The 15,687-nt window shown below is 45.2% G+C and overlaps 2 protein-coding genes across 4 annotated transcripts in view; both read left to right on the forward strand.

Annotated features, from left to right (window-relative positions):
• Positions 1-1,183: 1,183 nt before the first annotated feature.
• On the forward strand, positions 1,184-9,491 carry SPDYC (speedy/RINGO cell cycle regulator family member C). 2 transcript variants are annotated; one of them, XM_007437756.4, is made up of 7 exons: positions 1,184-1,249; positions 2,873-3,132; positions 4,021-4,079; positions 5,223-5,308; positions 5,899-6,070; positions 6,971-7,253; positions 8,614-9,491. In XM_007437756.4, exons 2-7 carry the CDS (start codon positions 2,916-2,918, stop codon positions 8,673-8,675), a joined length of 879 nt encoding a protein of 292 aa, XP_007437818.3. In that variant the 5' UTR covers positions 1,184-1,249; positions 2,873-2,915; the 3' UTR covers positions 8,676-9,491. The 2 variants fall into 2 exon arrangements, with proteins under 2 accessions (XP_007437818.3, XP_087993537.1); XM_088137411.1 differs by lacking the exon at positions 1,184-1,249 and having other exon boundaries at positions 2,644-3,132.
• Positions 9,492-11,501: 2,010 nt separating this feature from the next.
• The window catches only part of CAPN1 (calpain 1), a 31,699-nt gene continuing 27,513 nt past the window's right edge, over positions 11,502-15,687 (forward strand). Inside the window, exon 1 of one of the 2 annotated variants that reach the window (XM_088137410.1) lies at positions 11,502-11,789. The gene's annotated coding sequence lies outside the window, so the exon portion shown is untranslated. The remainder of the gene's footprint in view (positions 11,790-15,687) is intronic. The other variant, XM_015889756.3, reaches the window with a different exon arrangement.

Here is a 15,687-nt window from a genome sequence, read left to right on the forward strand (position 1 = left end):
TTGATTATGGTACGGCCCAAACAGGCCCCGCAGTGTTGTCCTCCAAGGCTGGACAGGCAAAAGAGGGTCCCGTGGCTCCCGCTGATTGGCCCAAAGTCTGCCGTCTCCTCCAATGGAAAAATCGTTGCCGAGTTAGGGCGATTGGGACGGAATAGCCGTTGCTAGGCGAAGAAGGCGGGCGGGGAAGGTGGCGGGGAAGGTTCGGGTCCTGGGTTCGAATGCGGACAGCCGTGCGCGCGTGCGCAGACGCGTCGTTCTGGCTGCAGCTTGGCGCCAGCTCAGCGTGTAAACGGACCGAGGAGCCCCGACGTTACTCCGGAATAAAGCAAGCTCAGTCACAAAAATGCAACCCTGTGCATTAGTCGCATCTTCCACCTTTATCCCAGTATGATATACATTTGCACTGCATTCTTACCCGATGCATTTAGCAAATAAACCACGGAGTTCTTGGTGCTCTCTGAGCTTGGTTGCTCGCTTGCAGACGTTTCGTTACCCAACTAGAGAACATCATCAGTGCACTAACAACTCCACAGTTCAACCCTGAGCTGCAGATACGCCCTTCTCAATAAACCATGCTTAAAAGGATCCCATCACCCCAACCGACACGATTACCGGCTGGGCTGGGTGAGCGAAGGGACTTTTAACAGCCACGCTGGACGAGAACGGTGCAAATAACTTGCCATCTAAAAAGCCACGCTTACGGCCCAGCTCCATCGGACAGAGGGTAATGGGGCTTGCAGTCTAACGGCCATGCTGGTTGAGGAGGATGGGATTTGCAACTTATTACGGATGCTGGCTAGGGACCATAAGGGTTGCAATCTAACGGGCACGCTGGTTAAGGATGATAGGTTTGCAATCTGATGGCTGGGATGCCTGGAGATAAAAGGCGCTGCAGCCCAAAGCATATGAAGAGCGCCACACGAGGAAAAACTTCAAATTCTCTCCCCACTTTGCAGCAAACATATCTCCACGTAGCACTATTCGGCCCTTTTTAAAAGTCCCATTAAAGGAGCAGCTGCGTCAGCAACCCTTGATTGACAGCTCGCCCGAAACCCCGGGGACGGGGGACAAGTTCCAGAGGGATAGTTTATCCCCGCCTTCCCTTAGCGGTGATTGGTGCAGCCGGAGCGGCGGCCGAACCTATAAAGAGTGGCGCTGAGGGAGTGGGCGAGGCTAGCGGTGCTCTTGGAGCCGCCCCGCCCACCTTCAGCTCCAGTTCTGTGGGGGCGGGGGTTGTTGCTCTGCTCAGGTCCGGGGGCGTCAAGAGGGGGTAAAAGGGCGGGAAAAATTTGGCGGGAAGGGCTTGCTGGGGAAGGAAGAGGCGCTGCCATTTTCTCTCCCCTGTTGGCGCTTCCCAACCCTCCCCAGAAACTACAATTAATCATTGTTCCTTTTGTATTAAAACACCCTGATTGAATAGTCTCACTAACATTTGAGGGTGTGTGCACGCAATTGAAGCTCACCTTAAACCAGAAATAGAGCAAAATAAGGAAGGGATCCCTTTTTGGTCTTGTCAGGATGACAACAAAACTAGGAAATTTACTTGTTGGTGGCTCATTAGAAGAGGGAAAGAGGGAGAGGTGCAAGGCAAGGGAAATTTTTAGCTAAGAGGAATTCAAGTGTTGCAAAACAGTTTTTTTTGCATTTGTGGACTTTTTAAGGGGCTGAGTGCTCAGCAAAGAAAGGAGAGGAGAGAAAATGGCAGTGATGTAATTTGGGGCAGGTTTGAGGAGATAATTGCACAGCCATGACAGGCTTTGAGTGTTTGGAAATACTATTAAAATGTACCTTTAAAATTACTATATCCATGCCATACTTACTTGCTTCTGCTGGTGTGTTAGAAATGACATGTTAAGTAAATGTAAATCTTAATTGAAAATAACTTCAGATGTATCCTGCTTGAGCGCCTTTAAATCCCAAGCATTCAGTAACATCTCTGTTGTATTTTTGTTAGGTAGCTTGATGTTTGATGGGGTCCCTTCCATTATGCCCCCATTCTTGTATTATAATTTGCATGACCAAAACATCTCATTGAGCTCCAGGCAAAGTTTTGAATCTCTTCCACTTATTTCCAGGAGAGCATGTTAAGGGCAGCAATCAGATGAGATTTTAAAGCTGTAATTCTAAGCAGGCTCAATGGGAGTTGTTTCTGAGTACTGTAGATGTGCGTTGAGTTATGCTATAGAAATAGTCGTCCTGTCACCTAGGTATCTATAATATGATTAGTTTGGGCTTTGTTGTCTGTACAGGTAGCCATTGTGGTTAAATCCTGGTTTGTAACCTAGAGTGTTTGGTCAAGCCAGCTGAATAATTTATGCAACAATTGGGGCAAATCCTTGCTTAGCGCAGTGTACGTCCCATCGTATATGTACAACGTGCAAGGCTATAATGGACTTGTCCACTTGTGTGCAAAGTAGGACGGTAGGATTAATTCAGGAAACTATTATTAAACCACGGTTGTACAAACCCAGAATAGCCACAAGGTTGCTTCTGAGTCTTGTAGTCTCCTTAGATCAAGCTGCCTTTTTAAATAAAGCATCGCTTTGATTGCATCTCAGGATAGAGTTCTGTTTTGCCCCACCCAGTGCTTAGTTTACTTACGCCTTGTGTCTTTTCAGCTCTAGAAATATATGCATCTTGTGTTAAGCAAATAATGGGCGAGGTGTATGGGGCTGTTTTGAGACTTTGCCATTTCTCCCCTTCTGGTTGGGGCGTGGTGTGTGGAGAAACAAAATAGGTAAAGCTGATGTTAGAAATGTAATTTAACTATGAGTCTCAAAGGAGTTCAATGTGTTGGGAAGAAGAGTTGTAAAAAGCTAATATTTAGCGTGGCTGCTTTTAAATTGGATGTATGCGTTTTTTTCCCTCCCAGGAAGGCCATTTTGGGGCCTCGGCTATCACCCCTTCAGAGAAAAATGCGAGACAATCATAATGCTTGTGTTCCTCCTGTGGTCACTGGTATAGTGAGGCCAGGGAACACACAACGACGGCGACAACGCAGCACGCAGGGTGTTTTGGTTTCTGGCGGTGCTACGCTTGAGAGGGAACTTTCCACTGCAGCCTTGAAAATTTCGCAGCAGCCATTCTTCCTTCTCCGTAGGGAAGAGCAAGAGGCCTTCTTCAACCTCCTAGGTCTGGTAGTTGTATCTACCTGTGCCCTCCTTGGTACAGAGATGGGCAGCATTCAAAGTGCAGCTAGCCTGCCAAACAGACCCTTTGGCTTAATTGACACCAAAGTTTAGCCATTGTGTCATTTGCCCAGTTTTGGCTTAGCAGCTGGCGGCTTGTCAACTCTGCTTTATGGCAGCACGGTGCCTGATAGAGCTCAAATCTCCCTCCCCTCCAAATTAAAAAAAAATTGCAATCACACTGTTGTATCTCACTGAAATCTCATGAGATTTAAAGGTTGGATCATTTGCTAAGTTCACACAGTGATTTCTGGGATCCCAAATGATTGCTGTCCGACCTCTGGTTTATGGCTGTGTGTGGTGCGTGTTTTTTTAGCAAACCATGATTAAGTGATTTTAAGACACCCTTTGCACTGGATGACAAAGTGTTCGATTTTAAGTCAGGGAAAGATAAAAGCTTCTTAAAATAGGCATATTTTGAGATGGGCTTTGGATGGTGTTGCTAAAAGCTGCACTCTAGGAAAGTATGTGTAATCAACAAAAATGAAGGTTAATTATATTTATCTAAAAATGTGTCCAGAAAAATGTTTGACATCCTCTTTCCCGCTCAAATTTGGGGTGATATGTTTTTGGGGGGCCTATTATATCAAATCTCTTTAATGATTTCATCGTTTTTTTCTGTTTTTCTTGTTCTAAATATGTAAAAATGGCAAATTCCATAGTATAAGCATGTCATGTTCTTTCTCATTGCTGGGCTTATTTAATATTTTTCACATGCTATAAAATGGCATAAAATATTATGAGGCAGTTTGTGTTACCTGAACTTAAACCATTGTCTACAACAAATAATGAATTGTATAGCTTTAAATCAGATCCCTTTATTTCTCATCAGAGGATGGCTTGATACAAGACTTCCTATCAATGGACACATGTTACAGAATCTCAGACAAGGTATGTTTTCTGCTATGTTCATTTATTAACACTTCTAGTATTAGAGCAATCTTAGTTTTACAGCTCAATTTTAATTGACAATATTGCAAGCTTGCTTTTCGCACAAATAGACAGGATTTTCCAGAATAGGGTTTTGCTTATTTGTTATCATAGAGACTTAACAGCTCTTGTTAAAAAATACAAGAGTTTTTTAGCTGGCAGTGGGTGAAATGACTTTTGCCTCAATTTTCCAGAGTATATTATTCCAGTTTCCAGAAAAATAGGTTATATTGGTTATCTCTTTTCTTTCATATTCTGTCTCCCCAAATGCCTCACCACCTAAAGCCAACTATATTAAGGAAGGGGGGTTATTATGTTCTATTTTGTTTTTTTACTGTAGAAGCTCCTTTTTTTATATTATGATGTTAGGGCTAATTGTAATATATTGCATCAGTTGTTCTATATCTGTACTGACCATAGTTATAAGCACATAAGAAATAAAGCTATTGCAGCTGCTCTTGAATGTGACACTGGTAACCCAAAACTAGAGCCAGTTTGGTGTAGTAGTTAAGGCTAGAACCCAGGAGACCGTGAGCTCTAGTCCTGCCTTAGGCACGAAGCCAGCTGGCAATATTGCTAGTGTGGACTTAAACAAATATACAATGGACAGCTCTTCCTTGTTTTACGTAAGAGCTCCTGTTGGCAACAGGAGGCAGCGTGGACCAGCATGCTTGATTGTTCACATTACATCTGTACTAAGCTATAGCGATAACCTTATTTCAGCAAACCAAACTCAACAATTCAACAGAAGATAGTGTTTCCAAACAGAGGGCTCCTGACGCTATAACTCAAAATTCCACCTTTCTGTTCTTAGTGGATTTCCTTTGGTAAAAGGTAGTTAAAGAATAGCCTGGTAGGAAGGACCTAGCTGGAAAGCTGCCACTTACCTCTCCCTTTTGATAACATTGTGTGATAACAGGGTATATTTGACAATTAAAGCCTCATCTCAAATTCCACAGACCAATAAGAGTTTTCCTAATAAAAGCAAGTGGTATTTTGACTCTTCACTTCTGTTTCTATGAATGTACTTTGGATGATTTCTTCTTCCCTGCCCCTGTTACAATTATGATCTTTAAAAATATTAAAGCTAGTCTTCTCATTCAGTATCTTATAGCCATGACTATGATGTACTTTAAACGTGCCGGCCTACATACAAGAGAATATACACGGATCAATCTCTTCATAGCTCTGTAAGTTGTCTGTGCAGTTGTCTTTTGAGCTACGTGGTTGTCCTGTGGTTGTTAATTTGTTTTGCTTTAAGACTTCAAGAATTGTCTAGTGCTCAGGCCGTCTAAAGATATTAACGTATCTGGATAGTACTTAGGGTTGGAGAAGGCTAGTTTATACCTTTATCTAGGAAGAATCCCACTGAAATCAGAATTGACTTCACATTCCTGTTCAGAAGTAATTCATATATACAACCAATCTTTGGATGATGTAGAGTAAAGGATGTACAGTAGAAATGGAAAGGAAAAAAAATGTCTCTAATATATTGACATTCAGGTCATTTGGTACTCTTTCCTTGCTTTCCACTGCTCCTAGTGGAAGATGGGTGATCTTCCTGTACTTATTCTAATGCTCCAAGCTATCCTTGGGTATACATTTGCTGTGGACAGCATCAGACTTTGTACTATGACTACTGTAACTAGGTTATAAGAAGTGATATATTTCAAACTGGGAAAGTAATCCAGCTTTCCTTGACAAATCATGCAGTATTATGTCACTGAAGGAATCCCAGTGGCTTTTCCCTGCTTCCAACATCTCTTTGTCCTGCTTATAGGTACTTAGCAAATGACATGGAAGAAGACACAGAAGACTATAAATATGAAATCTTCCCCTGGGCACTTGGTGACAACTGGAGGAAGCTATTTCCACAATTCTTAAAAATGCGAGATGGCTTTTGGGCTAAAATGAAGTACAGAGCGTTTGTTAGCCGGCGATGTTGTGAAGAGGTCAGCTGCATTACCAGTTTGATCTGTTAAATAAGTCTGGTGGCTTGATGGAGGAAAGTGTAGAATAATTTCCCATCCTACGAAGGGAAATCCTACAGTAGATCTTGGCAGCAGGGTGGGGGAGTGATGTAGGATGACTGAGGGAAAACAATAAATAATGGAAAGAATTTTAATGTTATGTATAGTATGCTTATTGTATGCCCGAAGTTATGGACGTTGGGCTTATGCATGCTCAAAGTCATTCTCTTTGAGCTAGGAAAAAAGACACCTTCCTGATGTTCTAGAAAAACGATGCCCCAATATTCTGATTACATATAAGGCAGCTTCCTTTTCTCTGCAAGGTCTACGCTAGTTATTAGGTGCTTTTGTAGTTGCCTAACAATGAAAATTATTTTTTTCACAAATGATTTGTAGCAGAGCCAGTTTGGTGTAGCAGTTAAGGCACCAGGCTAGAAGTCAGGAGGCTGCAAGTTCTAGTCCTGCCTTAGGCACAAAGTCACCTGGGTGACCTTGGGCCAGTCACCCTCCCTCAGCCCTAGAAAGAAGGAGACAAGGGCAAAGCACTTATGAAAAACCTTGCCAGGAAAACTGCAGGGGCATGTCCAGGGGTCAACACTGACTCAAAGGCACAAAAAAACCCAACACCACCCAATTTAGCAAGATTTATTGAGAAAAAGGGATGGGATTACACAAGAATTCCTGCAACCTGAACTGTTAACCGTGTAGGACCAGTAAATCCCAGTGTATGTGAAACCAGAAAACTGGTTTTCTTTCTAACGGCTGTCTTGTAATGCAGCAAGGTGGCAGGACTCTTCCCCTGAAAATGGAGACATTTGCTTCTATTAACATAACGGTCTCCTGAAACCAACTTTTATAACTGTCAGGCTTCCTGTTATCTAGATAATGCTGAGAGAGCCCTCTCACTGGGCCTGGTCCCGTGAACGAGCAATGCACCACAGTGGGGCACTGAGGAGTTACTCGAAGAATGAAAATGACTCGTTCCCTAGGGGGCCTGGCGTTACGCCCCCGGTGTGCCTTCTCTGTGTTTTTGATATGGAAGAAGACGAGGCTCAGATCACTCCCCCTGCCAATGATCGGTTACCCTCTGAAGTACTGAACCAAGATTTGGAAAGCTGTCCTTTGCTAATGCTGGATTCAGAGACAGACTACAGCATGATGCAAAGTAAGTACCAACCATGCTCATTTCATCTTCATGAGCGCTTTGAATTAAAAGAAATACTCTCCTGTTTAATATACCTTCTTTTGAAATCAATCTCTTACATTCTCCCCATTTGGTTTAAACAAGGCAGGGCTTAAAGTTGGAAATAGGCCTATCAAAGAATAAGCATGTTTTTGGTCTGATTTCCAGTGACAGAAAGATAGATCTGTTTATATTTGTGGATCTGATAACTGTTCTAGATACCTTGCACATAACTGTTTTACACCCAGAGGTTACTCATTTCACGGCTATCCTCATTTTGTGTTCATCCACTCTAGCGTGTATCTAGAGCAGATTGAACTTACACCTTTATCACTGTCTGGAAGAAGTTAACGTTTAGTGTTGGGGCATTCACTGACTGATAAGCCTGTGCCAGTTTCTTGATAAACTTCAGAGTGGTGAAATGAAGCATACCATTTCTCCAGCTTCCCAGGGTTCTTGATGTAAGCGTAGCAGAAGCTCCTTCCAGCTCATAGTCAATTGGCTTCTAGCCTTCTGTTAAGGTTAACATGAAATTACAGGGGTGAAAGAAATCCACAGTTGGACTTTATTAGCACCAGCTACAGGTAGTCCTTGCTTAACCATTTGTTGAGTGACTGTTTGAAGTTACAACAGCGCAAAAAAAGTCTCCCTGCAATCCTCTGATTGTGATCCAGGCGCTTGGCAACCAGCTCGCACTTACAACGGTTGCAGCATCCTGGGGTTACACGATCGCCATTTGCGACCTTCCCAGCTGGCCTCCGGCAAGCATAATCAATGGGGAACCATGTGATTCACTTAACAACTGCCACAAAAAAGGTCGTAAAATTGAGTCCGATTGACTTACCAACTGCCCCGCTTAACCAATTTCCCAGTCCCTATTGTTGTCTTTAAGCGAGGGTTACCTGTAAAATGGCATCAAGGAGTGAGCCAACTTTTGAATTTTCCTGAATTCTTAATCATGTTTAAGGAGTTTGGCATTCTCTTGCCCCACCCAATACAAGGAATTCATAAGTTATCCTTTGATTATTATTTCAAGCCAAATGTATAGCTATGCCAACTGCCCCCCCCAGTATAGTTTCAACTATTGTGCAGGGCTTTGGATTCCATTTGGGAGCGTTGGAACGCTTAGAAGCGTGAATGCAGGGCTTGTCTAAAGTTCGTTAAAACGTCACGTCTCAAGGGTCGCGTGGCCGTAGCAGAAGCCTCTCTGCTAGAGCCGAACGATGTTGGAAAAGGACACGGCCGTTTTAATGAATCACAGAGAGCTGCTGCATTCAAGTGCCACTTCCCACTGGAAGCTGAAGCATAGCACAGCCTCGGTCTCAACGTAAACCTTTGGCAGTCTTGCAGGAACCTACCATGGAGACCGATGGGACAGAAAAAGATTGGCAGTTCTTGGGATAGCGTCTGATGGCTGGAGATCTCCTCTGCATACGATACTTTCTCCATTGGAGTAGCATTAATGGATGTCCTTACTCTTCCATCTACATCTGTGGTGATCTATTTATAAGCACTTTATCTTCCTGTTCGTAGAGAGGACTCACAGCAATGCTTGTATTTGTATATATTTAAAAAAAAAGCTATTAAGTGTGACTTGTACAATGCCAAATGTGCCAGTTGGACAGACTCTTAATAAAGACGTCTAGGAGAACAGGCTACAGGCATATATTTTCAGACTTTTTATGACATCTTACTCCAGTTCTTTGGTAGCACGTTTATTTATAGGTTACAATATTTTAAAGCTGCTTTTTAGCCCAAAGGCATCTGGAATGATTTGCAGGCCAATAAAAAAAGCGGCACTCCCTGTCCTCAGGTTTGCCAGACACAATTGGCAAAGAGGGAGGAAGAGAAAATTTGGGCAGTTCTTGCAATTGCCATCTATGATGGACATTTTTGGACAGCCTGCTGGAATGGGAAGTGAGAAGAGGGGGTAGGATTCAAAGCTGTTTTTCTCCTCTTTAGCTGTGTTCTAGTGCAATTTCTTGCTGTTTCTTGGATTTCTAACTCACTTTTGTACTTCATTTGGCCCTTCCGTTGGCTAACAAAATATTAGAAACAGAAAATCAAATAAATGTAAAGGCATCAATACAAATGAAGCGGTAATTAGCACCTTCTAGTTAATATACCGACACGTGGACATGAAGTCGGAATGAGAACATTTCGGCTTGCTGCTGCCCCCGCCCCTCGGTAGGACGTTTCAGAAGCCGCTTTGCTTTTCTTCTTCTGTCCCTTACAAATATACTTTGATTGGGGCAAAACAGAAAGGTCTCTCCAAAAACCTGAACATTCAGGGGAAGGAAAAGTTACCTCCTGAAGAACATGGTCCTCGGTCATCTGGGCCATAGCAGCACTTTTCGATTTAGTTGGGGATGAACTGCAGCTGGCATAATAGGATACAGCAGGGTTTCTCAGCCTTGGCCACTTTAAGATGGGTGGACTTCAACTCCCAGAATTCCCCAGAGTTACACAGCGCAAACCCAACCCGTTAGTTCATAGATCAGGCAACGGGGTTAATCCAGCTGAGCAAAGGCAGCCGCTGAGCCATAAACCTATCCCACCGGGTTTGGGCTATCGTACATGGAATTAAAATAGGAGTGGCTTGTTTGTAGTTCCACATGGTGTGCAGCCACAACAATTGAGAACAAGTGTCATTACGAAGACCGATAGTATCTTCTTACTGGAAGCTTCATCAGTTGATCTAAAGATACATGCTGGGTTTCTGGTGGGTGTTCCGACAACATACCAGAACTGCTTGCTTGGTGCAGGGGCTGCAAAGGCTAATTGTCCAGTGAAGGATTTGCAAGATAAGAGTGCAGGAGAGTTGGTAAAAATGTAGTCCCTTCATGATTTAGCATCTTTATCTAAAACCAGCTAGAAAAGAATTACGATCTTGTGGCACCACTACGGACTAATCGCGTTGCGTCTATCTCAGTCTCCGCTAGCCACCTCAGAAAAATGGGTTTTCAGAATGATTCAACAGTACGTTCTTGGGAGGAGGAAGTTTCACAAGGGCCTATTTTTACAACCTACCAGTCTAGTGGATCTTAGAGGGACCCACAAGTAGGCCTCTGAGATTTATCTCAGAAGCTGGCCAGTTTCCTACAATTCCCTTTGTTGATCACAGCACTTTAAATGAGTCTGGAAGTCTACCTGGAGTAATTATAGCAGGATGGGTTTTGCACAACCGGGTCGACTAGATACGTTCAGCGTATCACTGCGGGCATCACTTACTATGTGAACTGAACTATTTTGTGAACCTGTGTGTTGTGAGAATCCGGCTTATGGGTGCAACTTGCTCCACCCGCTCCATAAAATACCGGGCCATATCCTGCCCACGCTGAAAGTTTTGAACACTCAAAAGGCCGTCCGTGTGCAGAGTACCTTACAGAAATCCAGCCTGGTCCTTGCTGGGAGTTACAACTGAAATGAAATTAGGATGCCTCTGAATTTTTTTTCAGTGGCAAATGCCGTTGAAAAAGGGCCTTCTTTCTCCCCAAAACCCATCCAAAGGAGGGGCCGCCGTCAAGAGTCATACAGAGGGTGGCTCAGACTGGGTGCTGATGAAAGGGACTTGGAGATCCCCCTTTCTTGGAGGTGACCATCCGAAGAGGGGGGCCGTGATTGGAAAACCTCGGACCGGGACAATCGAGTGCCTTTGCGACAGAACTCGCTAAGCCAGGCCGGGGTACACCTAACTGACCAATTTGCTGGGAGAGAGTGATGGGAGCTGTAGTCGGACGCCGCTGGATAGAGCCCAGTTGGGGAGAGCCGCTACGCCCAGGCTGGGTTCCCACAACAGACAGGCTGACAGTTGGTACAGCTCCCCGGCTCTATTCGCGTTTGCGAGGCTAAGTTCCGACGGAGTTGGGGAGCTTGGCTTCTCGCGGGTTGCGCCGCTCCAGAATCCGGCCGCTTTGGGGATCGCGCGTTGGGGCTCACGCGGCCAGTGCGCTTGGTCCGTCTCCGGTTCAGAGGCGGCGCAAAGAAAGGAAAAGCCACTTCGGCGCTCCGGAGCGAGCCGGCCAACCCGAGGACGCCCGGCAGCGCCAGCTCTCCCGGGCGCGCCTCTCCCTGCTGTTGCAATGCAGGCAGAATGCGGGCGCGGAGAAGGAAGCGGAGTTTGGCGGCTTGCGAGCGGGGTTGGTGCAAGAGCGGGAGGGGGGCAGGCCGTCAAACTTCCTTCCCCGCAGCGCAGCCCCGCTCCGCTCCTCCCTTCTCCCCTAGTAAATCGGGGAGCAGCGAGCGAGACCCCTGGTTGCACCCCCTCCTTCTCCAACTTGCTTCCGCGGGCCGTGCGTTTTTGCGCAAGGCGTCCCCGCCGCGCCCTGCTCCGGCTTCTTCCTCTTGGCGAACGCCCAGCAGGGGAGGAGCCGCTCTTCTACGGACGGGCGGAGACGGGTGGCGGGGCGGGGGGTGCTCCAGCGACGCTCCTGCACCGAAATCTTTCTTTGCCCTCCTCCGGTAAAGATTGCGGGCCTTTTTTGCGCCGTCCTAGGCCGAGCCACGCGCCGGGTGCAGGTAAATACTTCGGGATGGCCTTGGGGAGGTGGGCTTGGCGAGGGAGAAGCCCTGGATCTCGGGACCCGGCTGGGATTGGCCTTTTAGAAAAAAATATTATTAGCATCTGCCTATTACACAACCAGCTCTTCCTGGAGTGCGCCTGCCTGAGAGATTCGCCGCCTCCCTCGCTCTGTTATTTTGGGAAAGCCGAGCGTCTCGACGGAACGGAGGAGCCGCAAAAGTGGAACCCGTCCCGTTGCGAGATCAGCTTCAGGACGCTCTTCCCTCACCCGCTGGCTTGCAGCCCTGACCATACTGTACCTACGTGGCTTTAACGCAGGAGAAAGGGCGTTTCTGAGCATGGGCAGAGAGGCTTTGGGTTCTCTTAGGGGGTTACTGTACAACTCTACCCAACTGGGTGGAAGCAGCGGACCAGCCTGGTTATTTGTGCTGCGGCAGAACGTAGTTGTGCCAAGCGTTGGTGAGTTCCTCCCAGGCTGTTTGCCCCGCACCGGTGCTGGACTACAGTTCCATCAACCTCTCCCCTGGATGGGATGGGTGTTGTAGTCATTTGAGGAAGCTGGTGGGGAATAGCGGTGTTTTCTTGCCACTGTCCTGTTGGATTTCGTCGTTGTTACGGGCGAGTTGTAAAAAAACAACAACTGTATGCTGAGTGCATATTTTATAGGCAAAAAAAGGGGTAGGAACATAAACTATCTGCTGACTGAGTCACCACGTTGGGCATCCCAACCAGGTTTTTGACTGTCAGAATGTTGGCAGGATGTTTCTAGTCCTATCTGGAAGTTCTGGAATTTAACTTTAGACCTTCTGGAGGCAAACCCGGGTCTGTACAGTACTAGTGGTCTGCCTTCTAAATAATAATCCGACAAAGATTCTAGTCCTCATGGTGCTGATGATTGAACTCAGAACACGCTTTAGTTGATCCTGCTACAGTAGTTGAGTGTGGTCCACAGGACTGCTCCCTGTTCTCCAGACTTTTAAGCAGGAATTTTTTACAGCTGTTTCTGGAACTACCGGGGTAGGAATCCTGGTCCTGCTGCTGGGTTCTCGGCCTCCCCTCACCGCTTCCGTTGATTTATTCATTTCTCAAGAGAAGGATAATCTTCTGATCTGAAAAGCTCCAGAATGTTTCAACGGGTAGCAATGAGTTGCCCCATCCTGGATCTTCCAGGGAGGGAGACCCACCTGGACGTTTTGAGCCTCCAGCCATGCTCAGAGTAGAGAAACCTTCAAGGAAGTTGAAAAGCCTCGGTGCATTTCAAAACCCAAAGCAGCCATTTGCCAAGGGCATCACGAAACACCTCCAGGTGGGGAACTTTGTGGAATGCAAACTGGGTGTGTGGCATTTGCGGAAAATGCAAATTTCATGCCCGGCCTTGTGAAGGAATAAAACAGGAACTGAATAGCGCATCTTTGGAATACATTCTTCACTCCCTGCAAAACAGCGGTTGCAGAGCGGGATGGGGGATCTGCAGCCTTTCAGATGTTTTTGGACCCCCAGTCCAATCCTCTACAACTAGCATGGCCAATGAAGTGATGGGCATTGTAGTCCCAGGAGATCAGGAACCCTTGTTTATGAGGCTAAAGAAATAATGTGGCCAGATGTTCAAGGAATTGGAATTTCTTTTCTACAACCAAGGTGAAATTTAATCTAGGTGTCTTTTCCCCTCTTTTGGGACAGGGGAAGAAATTCACCATAGGAAAAAAAAAATCTATAAAATATGGTAAGGGTATTAATAGTTAACCATCTTCTGCTTTTCTCAGTAACAAAAAATGGATCTGTTCCAATCAAATGAAGAGGCTGTGAATTTGGGGCTTGCAAAAGAAATTATTTTGGATGGTGTTGGCTGTTAACTTATGGAACTCCCTGCCACAAGATATGGTCTCAGCCACCAGCTGGGCTGGTTAAAAAAAATGCATAGAGAATATGTTCATTGTGCTGCTTGTTTGAACAATTTAGTCTTCTCCATTCTTAAACGCTAGATTGCACCGTGATCTTTTACTCAGTAGAACCGCCTTGGGTGAATCTTAGACCTGTGGAGCGTCTCTTCTTTAACTAAACAAACTAGATCCTCAAAATAAACTAGTTGGAGCCAGGAACAGAAAAGAGGAGTGATTAATCCGTCAAATTCAGTTTGCTCATTTTTCTTTGACAGTTTGCCTTGCTTCCTTTTAAAAAAAATACCAAAATGAGTGCATCATTTTAGACATTCAATTCTTTAAATACTACATTCTATAAGCATCACTGTGTGCACCGTTTTGAACACACTAAACACCCTATCGCCAGCAGGGATCCTCGGTATAAAATGCATTTGTGTTTTACTCTCAAGTAGCTTTGCATCTCCGTATGTGCTTTTTTCTCCCTGTGTATCTTTCTTTCCATCGGAGGGTTTATTCTTGTATGTGTGCCCCAGTGACAATATTTGGGAAAGTACAAATCTCAAAGATAATTATTTCAGTTTTGGAAGGAGAAACAAGGGGAAGGTTTAGCCGAACACACTTCTAGCTCTCTCTTATATAAAATGTTAACTTGCTTTATCTGTTACACCTAGTAAGTCAGCCTTGTCACTCCCACTATGTTGGGAATTGACAAGCAGCATCCACATTGGACTTCCAGCTCCCCTAATTCTCCCCTGCGTGAACTGAGCAAATGATTTTTGCCCCATTTTGGAGCCATGGATTCTATCATTTGGCACAGTGCTTACAAACACCCTGAACAAATTACCGATTAAATTCATGGCTCCCCCTCGGCTAAGGTGTTAACACAATCTTTAGAAATTCTCTGAAGTTTGCAACTCAGAATTGTGTGAATAAAAAAAAGTTTCAGACTTGCTTGGAAATGGCAATGAAATCAGTTGATCCATAGCCCCCCAAGCCAATATTTCCAATTAAGTAGAAAAGCATTAGGGATGGTGTGAAAAAGAGCCTTGGCTAGGTTGGTTGGGAATGATGGGAGCGGTAGTCCAAACACACTTTGTACCAAGTTGGAGAAGGCTCATCTATAAAATTCCCAGCCTGGTTTCTATGAATGCAAACACTGTACTTTCCAGACCTCATTCATTATTTTTTCAGTTTCACTTTTGGCTACTGAGTAGAGGTCACTTTTTAACTTTCATGAGGCATCTTTCTACACGTGGTTGTGTTTTTAACGCTGTTTGGAGGATTTTATTTCAGGCAACGATGGAGACAAAGTTGTTTTTCACGTGTCGGTGAGGAAAATATACCTTTGGGTGAAAGAAGGAAGTTTTTAGAGGCCTCAGATGAATGGGATCGCCTTAATAAAATTGAAATGTAAAGGGATGTGCAGCCCCCTTGAAGCTGGTGGGAACTAGGCTGGTTGTAAAAAGCCTCATGACAAACATCCCTGTATACCAAGGCATCTGTCTTGAAGGAAGACGCGTTCTTCCTGGCATTTGGCACCCTGAAGGTCTTTGTTTCTTCCTGGCATTTGGCCCCTTGAAGGACTTGGTTTCTTCCTCTCTGTGACACTGTGGTCTTCCTTGCAGATAGTAGCTAACGGGGGGCAGAAAGTAACTTGAGAAGTATTGCTTATTTAGGTACGGCTGTGTCATCATAGGGATATGCATACGTATGCCTTCTTTTTCTCTTCCCCTTCTTGTAGAACTGCATAAATATCAGGGTGTCCATTTTGCCTGCAGAGGAGGGTCTCCCACTAACCCTTGGTGGGTCCCCTCCAGTGCGCAGTCTCATAAACGCTGCAGGAAAGCCTGGATTATTTTGCATTTGAGTCCTGCGTTTTGATTCCACGTGTTTCCAAAAACATGCTTATTCGGAAAAGCAGCTTATAGAATCTTAACCAGTGCTTCTCAACCTTGGCAGCTTGAAGATGGGGGGACTTCAACTCCCAGAATTCCCCAGCCAGCCATGCTGGCTG

Source organism: Python bivittatus, unplaced genomic scaffold, assembly GCF_059951505.1.
Source record: "Python bivittatus isolate LINGU-HERP-01145 unplaced genomic scaffold, Pbiv_v1 ctg000180_np1212, whole genome shotgun sequence".
NCBI lineage: Eukaryota > Metazoa > Chordata > Lepidosauria > Squamata > Pythonidae > Python > Python bivittatus.

What these genes read in the sequence shown, in the direction of transcription:
- SPDYC (XM_088137411.1), top strand. Translation starts at nt 2,769, where the DNA reads ATGAGTCTCAAAGGAGTTCAATGTGTTGGGAAGAAGAGTTGTAAAAAG. An exon ending in GGCCTTCTTCAACCTCCTAG is followed by an intron (nt 3,133 to 4,020) that starts GTCTGGTAGTTG and finishes ATTTCTCATCAG; the next exon opens with AGGATGGCTTGATACAAGAC. An exon ending in AGACTACAGCATGATGCAAA is followed by an intron (nt 7,254 to 8,613) that starts GTAAGTACCAAC and finishes AACCTTTGGCAG; the next exon opens with TCTTGCAGGAACCTACCATG.